The 18,090-nt window shown below is 44.2% G+C and overlaps 1 protein-coding gene across 1 annotated transcript; it reads left to right on the top strand.

The window, feature by feature from the left end:
• Positions 1-1,528: 1,528 nt before the first annotated feature.
• LOC135056639 (cytochrome P450 26A1) lies at positions 1,529-6,124 on the top strand. The gene is made up of 7 exons (XM_063962065.1): positions 1,529-1,831; positions 2,084-2,308; positions 2,919-3,203; positions 3,396-3,542; positions 3,698-3,832; positions 4,386-4,541; positions 5,461-6,124. The coding sequence occupies exons 1-7, from the start codon at positions 1,643-1,645 to the stop codon at positions 5,800-5,802; spliced, it is 1,479 nt and encodes a 492-aa protein (XP_063818135.1). The 5' UTR covers positions 1,529-1,642; the 3' UTR covers positions 5,803-6,124.
• Positions 6,125-18,090: the final 11,966 nt, after the last annotated feature.

Below are 18,090 nucleotides of genomic sequence, written 5' to 3' on the forward strand. Positions count from 1 at the left end.
CGCTGGCAGCGTTGTGGAGATCGACCCTAGCACTGACTAGAGGTATTTGCAGTTCTTCCATGTAACCTTAGCTTGAACAACTTGTGGCTTACCACCTGTTGTGGAACTACAAGTCACAGCATGGCAGATCTTGCGAGTCCAACCTTTTTTTTTTTTAACCTGTGCTGTGACTTGCAGTCCTTCCCAGGCTCTGACCATACACATCAGAACTACAATAGAACCTGCAGTGACTTTGATTGACATTCCTGTGGCGCAAGCTATGGACTGCTGTGATTCCATAATGTGACATGTTATTTATTGCACAATGATTATTTTTTTTATTGGCAAAATGCAGCATGCCACACTCCTATCATTTCATGGTCCCAGGGGAATTGGAATTACAGTATTGATGTGATCTATTTTTGAGTAGTCTATAAAGATCAGTGGGAGGCAATAGCTGGGGTGTTTACCTTCTAATATAACCTTGCTTTCCCTCGCTGACCTGAGTTTGAACCAGCGATTAGCCCTGCATCATAAGTTTAAGAACTTACTTACTGTTCCTTGCTTATTCCTCCCTGGATCCTGAACGTAAATACAATCTGAGACTAGGGGTGAACTGCAGGCCAGGCACTAATTTTATAAGATAGGAATATCTCTTGGTGAAAGTGTTTGATGTTCCACATCTAAGCACCTCATTATGCTTCATACTGTAAAAAAAAATGCAGGTTATTTTTCTGCACTACATACACTGTCCTAGATCTTGGTGCACCTAGCAGCCACTTCAGGATGTCCCAGTCACTGGGGGTCTCTACATGGGACCTGATCAGTCAATATTTAATGTTAGAATAATTTATAGCTCATCCATATCCGGTTACTGCTTTTCTTCTATTCATTAAACCATTAATAAGATAAGTGTGCAAATGCTTACAGCTTAATTCGTTTTACATCCACTTACTCCTGTTTAATGTTGATGTTGGTGGCTCCAATAGAAGGGTCATTCCAAATTTTGGACACTGGACTGTTTAGTCCCACAACTATATCTTTACACTTTGGGATCCCTTCTGTAGCACAACATATGTTTATTGGTTAGCCAGCAATCAATCCCTTTAAAAGTTTGGAATAATTCTGAAATATATCCAAGTGGAATTTTAATAAGTACAATAAACATTTGCCTGTGATGGGGAGATATGTGAGTGTCCTATATGAGCTCTCTTGTGGGATTAACCCCAGTACAGGATGCAATAGAAAAGTAAATAGCACACACCCTTCTATTAAATGGACCATTGACTTGCATAGCTGAAGGGACAGGGGTTACAAAGCTCCTGAACATTGTGCTTGGGGAATTAACACCTTTTCAAAGGAGAAGCTGCCGATTGTCTGAAGCTCGCTGGAGGTGGTAAAAGGATCCAAATGGTTAAAGATTTTGGGCAGCCTTGTCCCGGTGGGAGGAGTCCTGCAGGGATGCTACAATCCGCAATTAAAGATGAACTTTGGGTGAACTAATTTATCTGACCAAAGTCAGGAAAGAAAGGGGGCAGACCTGGGGAAAGTATATAAAGCAGAGGCATGGGGCTGTGTAGTAAGTAGGGAAACAGTAGGCAGGTCAGGATCCTTTCAGGCTGAGCGCAGGTAGAAGCTGAAGGTGTGTCAGCAAGTGACTGACATGGATCTTTACACGCTGGTCACCAGCACCCTCTGCACCTTGGTGCTGCCAGTGCTACTCTTCTTCACCGCAGTCAAGTTGTGGGAGCTGTACTGCCTGAGCCATAGGGACCCTGGCTGCAATCGCCCGCTGCCACCGGGCACCATGGGGCTGCCCTTTTTCGGAGAAACGCTGCAAATGGTCCTGCAGGTAAGTGCGCTTACCTTTGCTTCTAATGCATCTTGGTGCATGCTACAGGCTGTGCTGTTCTTGGTGCATGCTACAGGCTGTGCTGCATGATGTGGATGGCTGGCACTTGCGTTAGGCATGGCAGCAGCTGGTGGGGTATACAGAATGTATAATTGCTTATAAGCAGCATCCCTCATATTTCCCCAATGCTTGTACAGTAGCACACGCGTGGTGGCAGATCTGGGACTAACGTGTACTGTTATTTCCTTCTAGAGACGGAAATTCCTCCAGCTGAAGCGCAGGAAGTATGGGCACATCTACAAGACGCATCTGTTTGGAACTCCCACGGTGCGCATCATGGGCGCAGAGAACGTGCGCCAGATCCTGCTCGGAGAGCACAGGCTGGTGTCTGTGCACTGGCCGGCATCGGTCCGCACCATCCTGGGCTCAGGGTGCCTGTCCAACCTCCATGACTCCCAGCACAAGAACATGAAGAAAGTAAGTAAGGCAATGCGCTCCGTCTGTGCGCTTTATCCGTGCGTAATTGCGCGCTGGCCCAAAACAGCTGGCCGAAAACAGCTAACCATACTGCAGCTCCTCGGGGTAGGTTATCATGGAACTGTAGGTGTCCATGGCATCATTTTGTAAGGCTAAAGAAGCAGTAGAGTTAAATGACCCGCTAATACAGCTTACAGATCGCCATCCAGTGTCCAGTGCGTTCTCCGGCTGTCCAGGTCTCGCCAAACCATGAACCTGTTGCTCCATAGCAGATCTAGGTCTCTGGTGTGGTTCAAACCCAGTGTCACATAATATTTATACAGAAGGTCTATAGATTCTATAATATGTGACCGAGATAATAAGTGTCGCTGGGTGGTTGTGATAAATCCATTAGATGTGGTAGAGGGGAGGAGGGGGTTAATCCCTTCCCTGGTGCGCAACTCCAAGGGGGGCTAACTCCTTTACCAACACCTATTTAAGAAGGGATTACCTAGCCATGCGGGCTACCTTTTCACCTCTTTCTGAATTAAATTCCATTAGCATAGTGCGATGGTGCCGTATTAACCCTTGGCAGGTGAGACTAACTGCAGGTGTTGTTGCTTTCCGTCAGGTCATCATGCAAGCCTTCTCCCGAGAGGCGCTTGAGAACTACGTGCCCGTCATCGAGGAGGAGATGCGCTGCGCAATGGACCTGTGGCTGCAGAGCGGCTCCTGCGTCCTGGTCTACCCGGCGGTCAAGCGCCTGATGTTCCGCATAGCCATGAGGATCCTCCTCGGCTTTGAGCCCGAACAAATGGACGCTGCATTGGAGCAGCCACTGGTTGAAGCCTTCGAAGAAATGATCCGGAATCTCTTCTCTCTCCCCATTGATGTCCCATTTAGCGGCCTCTACAGGGTGAGTGTAGAAACTACATATCACACAGGTAGAAACACTGCAGCTCTCCAGCTGTTGTGGCACTAAAAGTACCAGCATGCCCGCTTAGCCTTTGGGGATTTTTTTATTTTTTTTTAGTATGGTTCAGAATTTGCATCTTCTGTATGATGATTTATGTGGGTGTTAATGTCTTTTATTGCCACTTTGTTGCAGGGTCTGAGGGCTAGGAATATTATCCATGCCAAAATTGAAGAGAACATCAAGGAAAAGCTGCGGAAGGAACCAGATGGCTCCTGCAAAGATGCTCTGCAGCTGCTGATTGATCACAGCAGACGGAGTGGCGAGCCTGTGAACTTACAGGTACATACAAGTGACATGCATGCTTTATGTGTAGTACACTCTATTGCACTGGCTTTTCCTGGTCACTGCTGTTCTAGTATCTTTAGGGCTTGATGGTAGAACCCCATCATGTGTCCATGTAATAATGTTTTGATTGATGTTCTTGTTTTTTTTAGACACTGAAAGAATCCGCAACAGAACTTCTGTTTGGGGGCCATGGGACCACAGCCAGTGCAGCCACATCCTTAATCACGTTCCTTGGGCTTAACAAGGCAGTTGTGCAGAAAGTCCGGGAAGAGCTTGAGTCAAAGGTAATATTTTCTCGAGACTACCATAGTTGCTACTTGTTGCATTCTTTGTTCTATTACTACTTTTGTGTATTTAATTAACAATGTTAGGGGGATGCTAAGTTTTTATCACCACACAAGCTATCCTAGATGTTCTGTTTTTTCTTAACCTTGAAGGAAAGCGGGGTGTTATTCTTATAACTGTTTAATAATGGAATCCATTTTATTGGCGTATTCCCTACAGTTTTAGGGGAATATTTATCAAAGCTCAGATAAAATTGTGAGAGAAAGTACCAGTCAATCGTCTCCTGTCACTTTTTCAAGCATAGCCTGTAAAATATAAGGTAGAAGCTGGTTAGCTGGTACTTTATCTTTCCCAATTTATTCTCTCTCCGAACTTTGCTAAATACCCCCTAAGAAATCGAAAGGTTAATAGATATTTGTGCTAAGGGTAACAAATGGCTAAGAATGAACACAGTATTAAGTCAGCCTGTACTATTGGGCTTTGCTGATTTTATAAAATGTAGATTGATTTAAACAATTGCATCTGCTAACAGAGAATATTTTTTTTTTTTAGGGTCTTTTATCCAATAAACCTGGTGAAAAGAAGGATTTGACAATAGACCTACTACAACAACTTAAATACACTGGCTGTGTCTTGAAGGAAACTCTCCGACTAAGCCCACCAGTTCCAGGAGGATTTCGAGTTGCACTAAAAACATTCGTATTAAATGTAAGTATAGCATTACTGCCCCACAGCACTGGGGTCATGGGTTAAATTCCCACCACATCCCTAACTGTGTGGAGTTTGTATATGCTCCCTGTACATGTGTGGGTTTCCTCTGCTCACTCCACTTTCCTACCACAATCCCAAATTCTACTGTGAGGTCAAGTGGCTCCTGACAAATTAACGCAAGTGTGTGTGTGTGTGTGTGTACATGTGTTAAGGGCAGACTAGATGGGCCAAGTGGTTCTTTTCTACTGTCAAAATGCTATATCCGAAGAGGTCTGGTTGGTTAGCTATGCTGTTGTCTGCATTAAGAACTCTTAGCATCCAAGGAAGATCCCGATCGTGAAATGACCACTAGATTTTAAGCCTTTCCTGATTAGTATGGCAACTAGCTGCTACATTCAATCCCGCACCTTACAGTCTCTTACAGAATATCTAAAGACTAACATATGCATACTTTCCTTCTGCCAATAAAATGATATATACTATACTGTACCCAATCCATACACCCTAAATTAATAAATTGTCTATAAAATGCCAATTAGCACAGTCGTTACACTTTAGAACAAAAAATGGGAATGGCTATAAATGGCTTTTATATTTTAATTTGAAGCTTAACAATTACTACAGCTATTGTATAAGTCAGTTGTTACTTGTCTTTATTGTGTGCTCTCCCTAATGTCACCCTTTGATCTAATAGTGGTGAGTTCACAAGATCTTTTACAGTCATGATCAGAACATCTGACAACTTGCAGGCAATTTCATGCTGGTCAGTTGGCTCCTGGTGACCCTAATTGGAGACCCTTTTTACAGTTTTACAGCATCCTGTAAGACTGAACAGTGCTGGATGTCACATCTACATAGTGTTATTACCTGTATTACCTTGGCTTGTTGTTTATGCACATCTTCTCTTTCTTTCAAGGGTTATCAGATTCCGAAAGGCTGGAATGTTATATATAGCATTGCAGACACTCATGATGTTGCAGAAATCTTCCCTAACAAAGATGAATTTGACCCAGATCGCTTTTTAACTCCTTTTCCCGAAGACGCCTCCCGATTCGGCTTCATTCCATTCGGCGGAGGTGTGCGCAGTTGTGTAGGCAAAGAGTTTGCCAAAATCCTCCTAAAGATTTTTATCGTTGAGTTGTGCCGAAATTGTGACTGGGAGCTGCTAAATGGGCCGCCAGCCATGAAGACTGGTCCAATTGTCTATCCTGTGGACAATCTTCCAACACAATTCAAACCCTTCCATAGCACGGCTTAAACCCCCAACTCATATTTAACCCTGCCCCAACAAAGTATATATGTATAACATCATAAATTGTATATAGTGGCTTTTATAAACTCACTTATTTTATATTTAATTTGTACAGTATGCTAGTTATTTATACATTTATTGTCAGTCAAAAAAGTAACTTTATGAACTTACGAGCACTCAAAGTGGGTCTGAACCCATAGTTTGTTTCTGTAGATAAAGCTCTTAAAATGCCCCTTTGCATTTGTATCACTGGGTATGTTAGTACCTCTGTAAATGTGTTCTGTATATTATGAACTTAATGTGCTGCAATAAAATATCTATATAACAATCTGTGTAGTGTGTTGATTATTGTGTATTTTTGTAACACTTTGGATAAACCAGAGGTTCTCAAACTCGGTCCTCGGGGGCACACACAGTGCATGTTTTGCAGGTAACCCAGCAGGGGCACAGGTGTATTAATTACTCACTGACACATTTTAAAAGGTCCACAGGTGGAGCTAATTATTTCACTTGCGATTCTGTGAGGAGACCTGCAAAACATGCACTGTGTGCCCCCGAGGACCGAGTTTGAGAATCTCTGGGTTAAACGCTTGCACGTTGCCCTTATATGGCTATTTTGGAATACACTAGTAAACCCAGCAACATCATACAGAAACTTTATAGGACCGATTCAAAGTTTGGAGCTAAAAAAAAAAAAAAAGCAGGTAACTTTGCACCTGGGCAAAACCATGCTGCACTGCACATAGGGCAGATTTAACATGTGCAGATAAAATATGTGAGGAGCGTGTCCAAAATCAAATCTAAATTGCAGGGTAAAAATAATGCTGTCCAGTATTTGTAGGCTACATGCAAAAGCAGCCAGTATTTACCCTTATTGCAACGTGTTATAGTTGCCATTATTTCCTTTTAATTCGAGATACCTACGAATAACACGGATTCTGTGGCTGGCTAAATTCAAGCCTGCATTTCACCTGATTTTAATTAGCTGCAGTAACTGTGTAAATCAAAGGTGTCCCAGATTAAAGGGATTTTATGTAGGGTGACCATATTATCCCTTTTTCCTGGGACGCTCATGAATTACACAGGTTCTGTGGTTGGCTGACTTCAAGCCTACATTTCAGCTGGTTCTAATCAACCACAGAACCTGTGTAATTCATGAGCGTCCCAGGTAAAAGGGATAATATGGTCACCCTATTTTATGGCAGGCCTATATATAATTTTCTCCCCTTGCATTGTATGGCTTGCCAAACTTGCTTAAATTTCGTCTTTGCTCCCTAATCCTAATCCTGCTCCTACATGTGTCATCGGGGTGGTGGAGCAACATAGGCTTTTGGCTCTAATATTAACTGGGTATGAAACTTTTAACCAATTATAATTGCGGCAGCTATATAATTATCAATGAGTATTACTTCAACTTGCTGCAAGCGGTTTGGCATATGGTAGCATGTTGGTATAACTTTGGTCTAATACTGTCATCTTACATCATTATCTGAACATGCTGAAACCACAACAGACCTACACCCATGTACAATGCAATTTAAAGACGCGCCAGTCCTTTATCAAGTTGGTATATTCGGACTATAAGTAAGCTAGTAATTAAATGCTGACATTGAATAATTTAGTCCCTCACAAGTGGACCCTGAGAGGCCAATTGAATTCTGAATAATGTGCGACTGTGCACTTCACTCAAAATTATAGTTGAAGCAACATGGCTCTTCTTCATACGCTCCTCCTATGGGGATGTGAAGTACAATGAGCGATTACCCTGTCGGATGTGTTGCTGTTATGGGCATTCTGAATGCACATTGCTTGTTATTAACCATTATTTATATTGCGCACATACTCTGCAGCACTTTACATAGTACAATTGAATTGGCCCTTGAATGTAGTTTTGATGAAAAAATCTTTAATGCTCATATTTACCTAGGTAATGCACTAACATAATCCTAATATAATGGCTTTACAAAAAACTGCATTAACTGAAACAATACCAGAGGAAAACCAAGACTTATCTGCCACAACATGGCCTAAGCCTGACATGACTGATAAAATGGCCTTGTACTGACCTGCTGAACCTTTGTTAACCTTCGGGAAAGCTTAGTCCTGTCACTCCTGTCTGTACATATGGTAGTGAAGACTAGACATTAACCTCACTCGTTAAACTTGCTTGGGCCACACGTTGAACACTCCCTCCCTTTTATCTTGTACCAGTAAAAGCAATTAATACATATGAGACTTTGTGTGTATATATATATATATATATATATATATAAAATCAGATTTGACCGGCACTAAAAGTAAACATTGGGGATACCTGTGTGCCCTCCCACGATCCAGAGGGACATTATGTAGGCAAAGTAAACGGGCAGCACTCCTTTGTTTTTTTCAATAAAGCAAACCCATTAGAACAGCATATGTGGTCAACATGATTTCAGATGCATTTATTAAGCATTTTTCGTCCGGATACGATGAAAAAAAACCGAGAAGTGCCGCCCGTTTACGTTGTTTGTGTGTGTGTGTGTGTGTGTGTGTGTATATATATATATATATATATATATATATATATAAATGTGTGTGTGTCCAGAACGTTTACATATTGTGTAAGTGGTTATTTTGGTGGTTAGCCAATGTTCAGGAGAATATCTATACTGTGAGCTTAACGTCACTGAGGCCTTAAAGTCCTTTTGAGAGTTGGGTCATTTTCACTGAAATATCAACATATGAGTACATATTTGTGTCCCAGCCAATTGATTAGCTGATTCTTGTGAAAATAATTGGTTCAGCATACAAAATGGTTGCATGCACAAAGTACCTAAAGTGAGGAAATGGGCTCCAAATGAACTGGTTCTATTCAGTGCAGTCCACAAAATGGCTGCTTGCAGACAGCACTTATTTGAGGTAACTGTTTTACTTTCCTGATCCTATAAAGCAGTGCTTTCTACCTCCAGTACTCGGGGACCTCTAACAGTGCATGTTTTCTAGGTTTTCATGTTTTCTAGGTTGGTGCACAAGTGTATTAATTTTTGTCTGACCCATATAAAAAAAAAACATCCACAGGTTGTGCAAATTAAGTGGTGATACCATACCTCCAAACATCGAGGATGTGTAAAGCATGATCCCCTTGCGCGGTAAAGCCACGTGCGACCAAAAAGGAGACATGGCATTGCTGGATTAATGCGATCACGAGCCTCACCACCATTTTCGTCACTGAGGGGGCATGCCCAGCGCTCTGTGAGCTCCCAACTCCCACCACCCCGTGGGTGGAACAGGGGGCAGCCCCCCAAAAACGTGAATGTCGCAGGAAAATCAGGACAGTTGGGAGATATTTGATACCAAGGAGATCTGTAAAACATGCACTGTCAGAGGTCCCTGAGGACTGGAGTTGGGAAATACTAAAAACAGTTAACAGTGGTGTCGCTCAGATAATGCTGTGATCTATATCAACCAATCTATCCTTTTAATTTCATATTCTAATTTATGCTAGAACAATGGCTATGCAGTTGCCATTGGATACAGCACCTTTGTCCTGTGAACCATTTTTCATAAATGCCACCACATGTTGTAATTTTAGGGTGGTGAGATTTTTGTGGAAACACATCTACTGCTGTTTTATATGAATCCTCCTTTTCATCACCCCGGTTTACACATGAAGCACGGAGTTCACAGGGGAGGTGCTGAGTGACATTATTAATTTGAAAGTGATGTTCTCGGCCAGTGATCAGTCAGTGCAGCTGGACACATAAGACTACCCTCTGTGTAAAAGTGATCCGTCAAATCTGGAGGAAGCCACAGAATGTGATTCATGAATTAAAGTCTTCTTGGTTACATGTGATATCTCTCACTTCAAAGCATCACGTTCCTCTCCTCTATCTCTTTGTGCGTTCTAGTGACATGGTTAATAAGTGTACGACTGCTTAAAAATCAATTCACTCCGTGGAGATAATGCGGTTCATTTATCAAGGATCGCATATTCAGTGCGATCTGGGTGGGTTCTTACTGCCCAGGATCGCATTGCAATATGCAATTCTATCCATTGAATGTATCATGCAGCACATGCAGGGCAGGGGTTATGAAAGGCTGTGAGGGCTGCCGGGACTTCTACGCATGCATGGTCAGCTAAGAGTGACCGCACAAGCACAGAGGTCACTTCCGAGGAGGGTTCCCAGGGGAACGCTCTGCCAGCTACAATCCCAATGTTTAGCCCAGAGGCTACAATGGGCTACCACTATCTTCAGATGGCGGTAGCTGTGGGGACCAATATCCGGAAAGTATCGCATTTCGGATATTGGTAAATCAGGCAGCATCGCATGCCCCATAGAAACCTATAGGGGATGCGGCAGTGGGCGGCAATGGAGGGGTCGTGGCAAGTATCGGGTATACATGCTGCTGGCCCTCCTTCTTACATTTGACAGATACTTAATATTTGTGGATAACCCACCAAAACGGGTGTTTTCAGGGATATAGAGGCAAATATACTATGATAAATGGGCTCCTAATGTGTTTTATTCCATACAAAGTATTCACAGCAGCCACTAGTTGCACACAGCTACTTATTCATATGTGATTAATATTATCATTTGTATAGTGCCACTAATTTACGCAGGTCTACTCTGTACAGAGAATATGTGCAATTCATTCTGGCCCTTGCCCCATTGGAGCTTACAGTCTATACTCGCTAACATACAAGTGCGCCGCACATACAGACTGTACACGCTAGTGTTCATCTTTGGCAGAATCAAATTACCCTACCAGTATGTTTTTAGAGTGTGGGGAAATAACGGAGCAAATCCATGCTTTTGGAATACTAAGTGCAGGCAACAGCTCCAAAGGTAAATCCTGGGATGCATACTAAGGGGTAAATGTAAGTGATGTAACGTCACCATTATAAGACTTGTGATTTAAGCCACATCTTAAATATTGGGGACCATACTGCTAGAAAAACAGGAGAACTAGAAAGATGAAAGAAATGGGCCATCTTACTATTACAGATAAAAAAAATAGAATTTGCTTTACGATCTGGGCGTGATATAATATTGCAGAATGGGATCACTTTGGGTGAATGTATCACCCGGCACAGGCATGCCGACAGCTAGGCGAGCACAAATGAGCCCCTTGCTGGCTCACTGCGCTCGCCATGCTGCAGGCACAGTGGGGCGCTACGCACACCACACTATTTATTCTCCCTCCAGGGGGGATCGTGGACCCCCAAAAGGGAGAATAGTTGTCGGTATGCCGGGTAGCGGGATTCCGGCACCAGTATACTGACCGCCGGGATCCCAACAGCTGGCATACTGAATACCACATATATATATATATATATATATATATATATATACCACTAGAAAAAATCTGCGGCACTCGGAATCTTTACTGCAAAAAGTGTGTATTTACACAAACATCCCAACCTTTTGCAGTAAAGACTCCGAGTGCCGCAGATTTTTTCTAGTGGTAGATACCTCACGTCACTGGAGGCACCGGAGCAGCATTACTGATGAGAGAGGAGTGCCGGTCCAGAAACCAGGATATATATATATATATATATATATAGATGTGAATTATCCGGCACTCAGGATGAATAAAGATGATTATGCCAGGGTGCCCTCCTCTAATAGCATGTAGAAAAGAATCCTCCCCAAGTCCTATGCAGGGCCTTGTAGGAGAAAACACAGGTGGCACTCCGTGGTCTTGTCAAATAGGTCTGTATTTAAAAGTTACAGCATAGTGCAAAAACAGCAACGTTTCAAGACCATTACGGTCTTTTCATCAGGCTGTGCATCATAAATGGTGAAACAAATGACTAAACAGTGCTAAAGTGTGCTTACCTGTGTTAAATACCTGTATGTGTGCAGCGTGCGGTATCCCTCGGAGTCCCGGGCCGTCGGCTTCCGGGTGCGTCAGCTGGTCGCTCCGTTCGTGACGTCATGGTTGCTGGGCAACCCAATCAAGCCTCGGGTCCCGTGGCGCCGGGGGAACCTGAATGTAAACAAATATTCAAGATCAAGCCACAATTTCTATAAATAGTCATAAATAAGCTTGAATGTTGATGAATGATGTGTTAAGATAAAAATGGTGTAAGTGAACATAAAAGTACAAAAAAAACTGAATATACAGGTGCTCTACCATGTTAGACTTTTAGCTCTTTGATAATTCATAATATGTACTCTAAAGTATTTACATAGTCCATAACAATCTGCATGTCCTTGTAATTACATATATCCTAATGACATGCATTTCTAAGGGCATGAGCTTAATTTGTATGGTGAGCTGTTTCAGGCTAAAAACGTATTCCAGGTGAATTTTTCATTCAAACCATTGGGGGCTAACGCTGATTTCCACATGCAGCCAAATCTCTCCCAGGAATTTCGTTGTACGTGGGTCAACATCCGAATCAGAAATAGTCTTGAATTTAAAATTGGACACCACACTTTAGGTAGTTTGCAAAAATGCTGACATATGGTTGTCAGCACTCCTAAGAGATTATAACCAATAGTATTCCTCGGCGACCCTGTAAGGATTTACGCCCAGTTAGTTTTAAGGTAGTTTATACAAAACACCATTATCCAACCGATTACACATTTAAGAAGGAATACCTCTTAAGCTCTAATCAGGAGCCCTGATATAAGAGCTTCATCCACTAAGTCCAGATATAGGAGATTCTGAATAATCGTACATTAGAGGTAATGATCCTTTATATTAATTCATCATGAGCAAATTAGCCTTTTCCTATATTCGTTACCCCTGATGAAGTCGATAAGACGAAACGCGTTGGGTTTGTCAGTCAGAGAATCACAACCTAGTCTGTAAAGATACTCCCTGTCGAGCTCGCACCTTGCAAAAGGTGAGGGGATATCTAGATTCCACCTTACAAACGTGTTGGCTGTGTACTCTTTTAGTTGCATTTTATTGACACAATTTTATACTTTGAACTGTGTATACGTTATTAAAATAACTTTTTACTAATTGGCCTGTTGGCCTCTAGTTTGGGTGACTATTTGGTGAGGGGCGTCTGTTACAGGTCCCCAGATTTAAATACCCTCTAGTCTACATTCCGACGAAAATAACGCTGGAAGAACTGTGTAATTACATTCCACTTTAGCGCACTTGGGAATTTGTGTTTATTCTTGTATGCTTTTGAGGTCTCCCAACAAAGATCTCTCCCATGGTGCCGCTCCTAGGTTGGCGCGAGATAAAGATACTACTGTGTGTTTTATATATATATATATATATATATATATATATATACAGGTTGAGTATCCCTTATCCAAAATGCTTGGGACCAGCAGTATTTTGGATATCGGATTTTTCCGTATTTTGGAATAATTGCATACCATAATGAGATATCATGGTGATGGGACCTAAGTCTAAGCACAGAATGTATTTATGTTTCATATACACCTTATACTAGGGGTGGGAAAAATGCGGCCCGCAAACCGATCCTGCCCGGCCCACTGCCTCCCACCAGCGAGCAATGACAAGCGGCCCGACCGGCTGAGCTGCTTGTCATTGCTCTGCACTGCAGTACCTCCAAGCTGCCAGCGGCGCCTCTCTCCCCTGCTGCTCCTGCTGCTGCGTTGTAGCAGCCTCCTCCAGAGTCCCCAGTGACAACGGCTGTGTTCAGCCGAGAAGGGGGCGGGGCTAGGTGCCAATGAGGGGGCGGGGCTACACGGGACCTCAGGGGGCGGAGCTACACGGGACAAGAGCCAGACTGCTACAGATCCATCCTTCCTGCCACTGCCAGCAAGATCAGTAAGTTAATGGGAAAAGTGAAAGAAAGTGTGTGTGTGTGTGTGTGTGTGTGTGTGTGTGTGTGTGTGTGTGTGTGTGTGTGTGTGATAGTGTGCATATATTTGTGTGTGCGGGCAGTGGCGTCAGACTGTTTTTAGGTTTGGGGGAGAGATCTTTAGCTCTCGCTGTACCAACCCCTCCCGTGTTCTGTCACCACGTCACCCCCATGTTCTGTCACTATGTCACCCCCCCCCCCGTGTTCTGTCACTGTGTCACCCCCCGTGTTCTGTCACTGTCACCCCCCCGTGTTCTGTCACTATGTCACACCCCCCATGTTCTGTCACTATGTCACACCCCCGTGTTCTGTCACTGTGTCACCTCCCCGTGTTTTGTCACTGTGTCACCTCCCCGTGTTCTGTCACCGTGTCACCTCCCCGTGTTCTGTCACTGTGTCACACCCCCGTGTTCTGTCACCGTGTCACCTCCCCGTGTTCTGTCACTGTGTCACACCCCCCGTGTTCTGTCACTGTGTCACCTCCCCGTGTTCTGTCACTGTGTCACCCCCCCCGTGTTCTGTCACTGTGTCACCTCCCCGTGTTTTGTCGCTGTCAACCCCACCATGTATTATCACCATGTCACCCCCCCGTGTTCTGTCACTGTCACCCCCACCGTGTTCTGTCACCCCCCCTCCCCGTGTTCTTTCACTGTGTCACACCCCCCGTGTTCTGTCACCGTGTCACACATCCGTGTTCTGTCACTGTCACCCCCACCGTGTTCTGTCACTGTGTCACACCCCCCGTGTTCTGTCACTGTCACCCCCCTCCCCGTGTTCTGTCACCCCCACCATGTTCTGTCACTGTCACCCCCCCTCCCCGTGTTATTTCACTGTGTCACACCCCCCGTGTTCTGTCACCGTGTCACACATCCGTGTTCTGTCACTGTCACCCCCCCCTCCCCGTGTTCTGTCACTGTGTCACCCCACCGTTTTCTGTCACTGTGTCACACACTTGTGTTCTGTCACTGTCACCCCCCCCTCCCCATGTTCTGTCACCGTGTCACCCCCACCGTGTTCTGTCACCGTGTCACACACCCGTGTTCTGTCACTGTCACCCCCCTCCCCGTGTTCTGTCACCGTGTCACCCCCCCCATGTTCTGTCACCGTGTCACCCGCACCCTGTTGTCACTGTGTCACACCCCCGTGTTCTGTCACCCCCACCGTGTTCTGTCACCGTGTCACCCCCACCGTGTTCTGTCACCGTGTCACCCCCACCGTGTTCTGTCACTGTGTCACCCCCACTGTGTTCTGTCACCGTGTCACACGTTTCCCCAGGGGCCATAAGACACTGGATAATTTGCTTGCTGCACAATAATTATCCTACATAAAATGTTAATGTGTAAAAAGGCTCTCTACCTGCCGTAATGTGTGTAAAAGGGGCTCTACCTGGAGTAATGTGTGTAAGTGGCGCTGTGTGGCGCAATTTGAATAATGGAGACTATTGTGCAGCCTAATATGAATCTGTATTATTTTTTGCCCACACCCCTTCCACATGAAGCCACGTCCCTATATTTTTGGCAAGTGGGGTGAGCTGCTATTTTGTATGTGGCCCTCGGATACTAACAGGAAATGTCAAGTGGCCCCTCAGCTGAAATAATTGCCCACCCCTGCCTTATACACACAGCCTGAAGGTCAATTAATACAATATTTTTAATAACTTTGTGTATTAAACAAAGTTTGTTTACATTGTGCCATCAGAAAACAAAGATTTCACTATCTCACTCTCACTCCAAAAATTCCGTATTTCGGAATATACATATATAGATGTAAAGTTATAATAACTAACATAAGTTGCTGCAGGATTTTTCTCATCATGAGATATGTGGGTTATTAATTATACACTGTCGAGGGTCGAGTCACATTATTATGACCACCAGCTAATAGCCAGAGTAACCACCGTGTGCAGCATGAACAGCAGCTAGATGGGCTGGGAGTGACTCAGTAAGGTGATGGTAGGTTGGCACAGGTACATTTTGACGGTGAGCTGCTGCACTGTATTGTGTCGGTCGGCCTTCACGCACCTTCGCAGCCGACGTTCACCTCTCACATCAATGGCACGTGGTGCTTTGTAGTTTCCATGTAAGTTATTCGCAGTGGTGCCATTTGTCCAGTCACTATACATCTTCACCACAGCAGCATGCCAACAGAACAGTTCACAAACTGCACTGTGTCAGAAATACCGCCACCCCTGGCCTGAAAGCCAACAATCATCCCTTTCTGCAACTTGGATAAAATACCCCTTTTACCCATGACAGCCACGAGTGATATGTGTGCAGACGGACTATCGCACACATTATACACCCACCAAGCCAGTGCATGACACGTGACGTACTTCATGGGATATGCTGCTGACGTCAAATGTAGGAGGAGGTCATAATAATGTGACTCAACCGTGTATAACTGTCATATATTCTGTCACCTTGGTATTGTAGGTATTAATAAAGCTGCATAAAACCTGAAGCATCCACTCAACACCCACTGCAGTGCAGGTAGATAGGACCCGTGCAGTGATGTCACACAAACGGGCATGTCCTCGTGCCAGATGTGGGGTGTGTAATACCAGTGGGACAGACACACTGCCGCATGTGTGTCTGTGGTGGTAGGTACCAGACTACTAAAGGTACTGTATATGTGTGAGTGTCTCAGCCGGCAGCTGATATAATGACATGGCTGTGTAAAATAACACATGGGATGTGTTTAGCTATTGGGGTGCTGGCGGTCATGTGACCGATGCCGAATTCCGAAACTACCCAAGAGACCGACGCCGGATCACTGACAGCTGAGATCCCGAAGATGGGTATCGGGGAGGGGGTTAGGGTCCAGGGGGCGGGAGTTACAGTTAGGCACTAGGGGGTGGGTTAGCTCTGGCCGCCATCCCCGAGGGTTAGGTTAGGGGACAGGGGGTAGAAATACCCCCGCCAATGTCGGGATCTTCAATGTCAGGATACCGAGGTTGGTTATGTGTCCGCCAGCATCCCGACCGACAAAATAAAGTTTCATACTTAGAGCAATGTGTTTATTTCATCATCCAAATGCCTCAACTCACCGTGAGCAGCAAACACACGTGGCTCTCTGTGTACCTATGGCACATGCTGTACAGCCCATGGCTTCCCTGACAGGAGACATAACCTGCCACATATAATATCTCCCTCACACATCAGTACCAGTTGTTGGGAGAATAAGTGGGGGAGTAGTTTATCATTGTGAGAGGAATAGAGACAAGTAAATTACAGCCATATCCCCACAAACGTCATGCTCTGGTAACCTCTGTTTATTACAGTATGCACTTTCCAAAATCCTGTATTTATACGCAGCATGCAGCATTTTGATGCCTGTATTTGTTACATAACATGCAATCTCCTGAACTCTATTTCTTTACAGTCCCATGTTTTCCAAATGTGTCCAAATTATATTTATTGCTCCTTAGCTACTAGTCTTCTTTTTTATGTTTTACATCAAATGTTTATTTAAATAAAATAAAAATGTTTTGTTGCTTTTAATGCTGCTTAAACATGGTTTGGGTTAAAGAGATTATGTATAAAGGCCATAGGGGCTGATTGGCAGTAACAAGTATTTATTAGGTGCGAGTGCCCAGTTGCTGCCCAGTTGCACCCATTTAGCAGCTGACTTTCCTGCTACTCTGAATAGTTCACAGATACGTAGAGATGCATTGAACGAATGAACAGTGGGGAAATTGCAGATGTGGCCACTTTGCGTGTAAATCTGAATCACCAATGTAGTGTGGGCACTTTTTTGTACTACTCTGTAGCTGTTTGGTAAGATACTGTCCATAGTGCAGCACTGACTACTGAAATCACAAGTGCCTCATACACCATCCCCCCCATCCCAAAAAAAAAAGGTCTTGGGTCATATGAAATATCTACGGACTATGTAGTACTCTGTATGTAACTATGGGGTCTATGTATTAAGGGGGTCATTCAGACCCGGTAGCATTGCGGCTGTGCGGGCACACACATTGTGGACACATCTCCGAAGGATGCGACTGAAATGTAATTGACAGTGGCAGGCGTTCGTGGGGGGACAGACAGAATGAGGGCGGACCAGGACCATTTTCGTACATTTTAAAAAATGGCGGCTGACCACCTGACAGCACAGGTTGCATGTTTGTGGAGTAATTATGATGCTTCTGAGCATGTGCTCTCACTATAGTCTTTATTTCACTATATTTTGGAAAGGACTTACCCTGGACTATTTGTGATATATTTTACACGTGCTCCTATTACAATCTCAGTTTGTGAAATTTTCTAGGGGAGAGCAATTAACCTCTCCGTTTCTCTCAGACCCCCCTATCCATTTACACGTCATTCTGTTTGTGAAATTTTCTAGGGGAGAGAAATGAACCTCTCCGTTTCTCTTAGACCCCCCTATCCATTAACATGTCATTTTGGGGGCGACCTATTGGCCAGTGACCAATGTCAGTCTTCGGACCATGTCTTCTTAATTGGCCCCATTAGTGGCCATTGTCTATGCTGCTGATAGGTATTTTCTTGACT

Source organism: Pseudophryne corroboree, chromosome 3 (assembly GCF_028390025.1).
Source record: "Pseudophryne corroboree isolate aPseCor3 chromosome 3, aPseCor3.hap2, whole genome shotgun sequence".
NCBI classification, from domain to species: Eukaryota; Metazoa; Chordata; class Amphibia; order Anura; family Myobatrachidae; genus Pseudophryne; species Pseudophryne corroboree.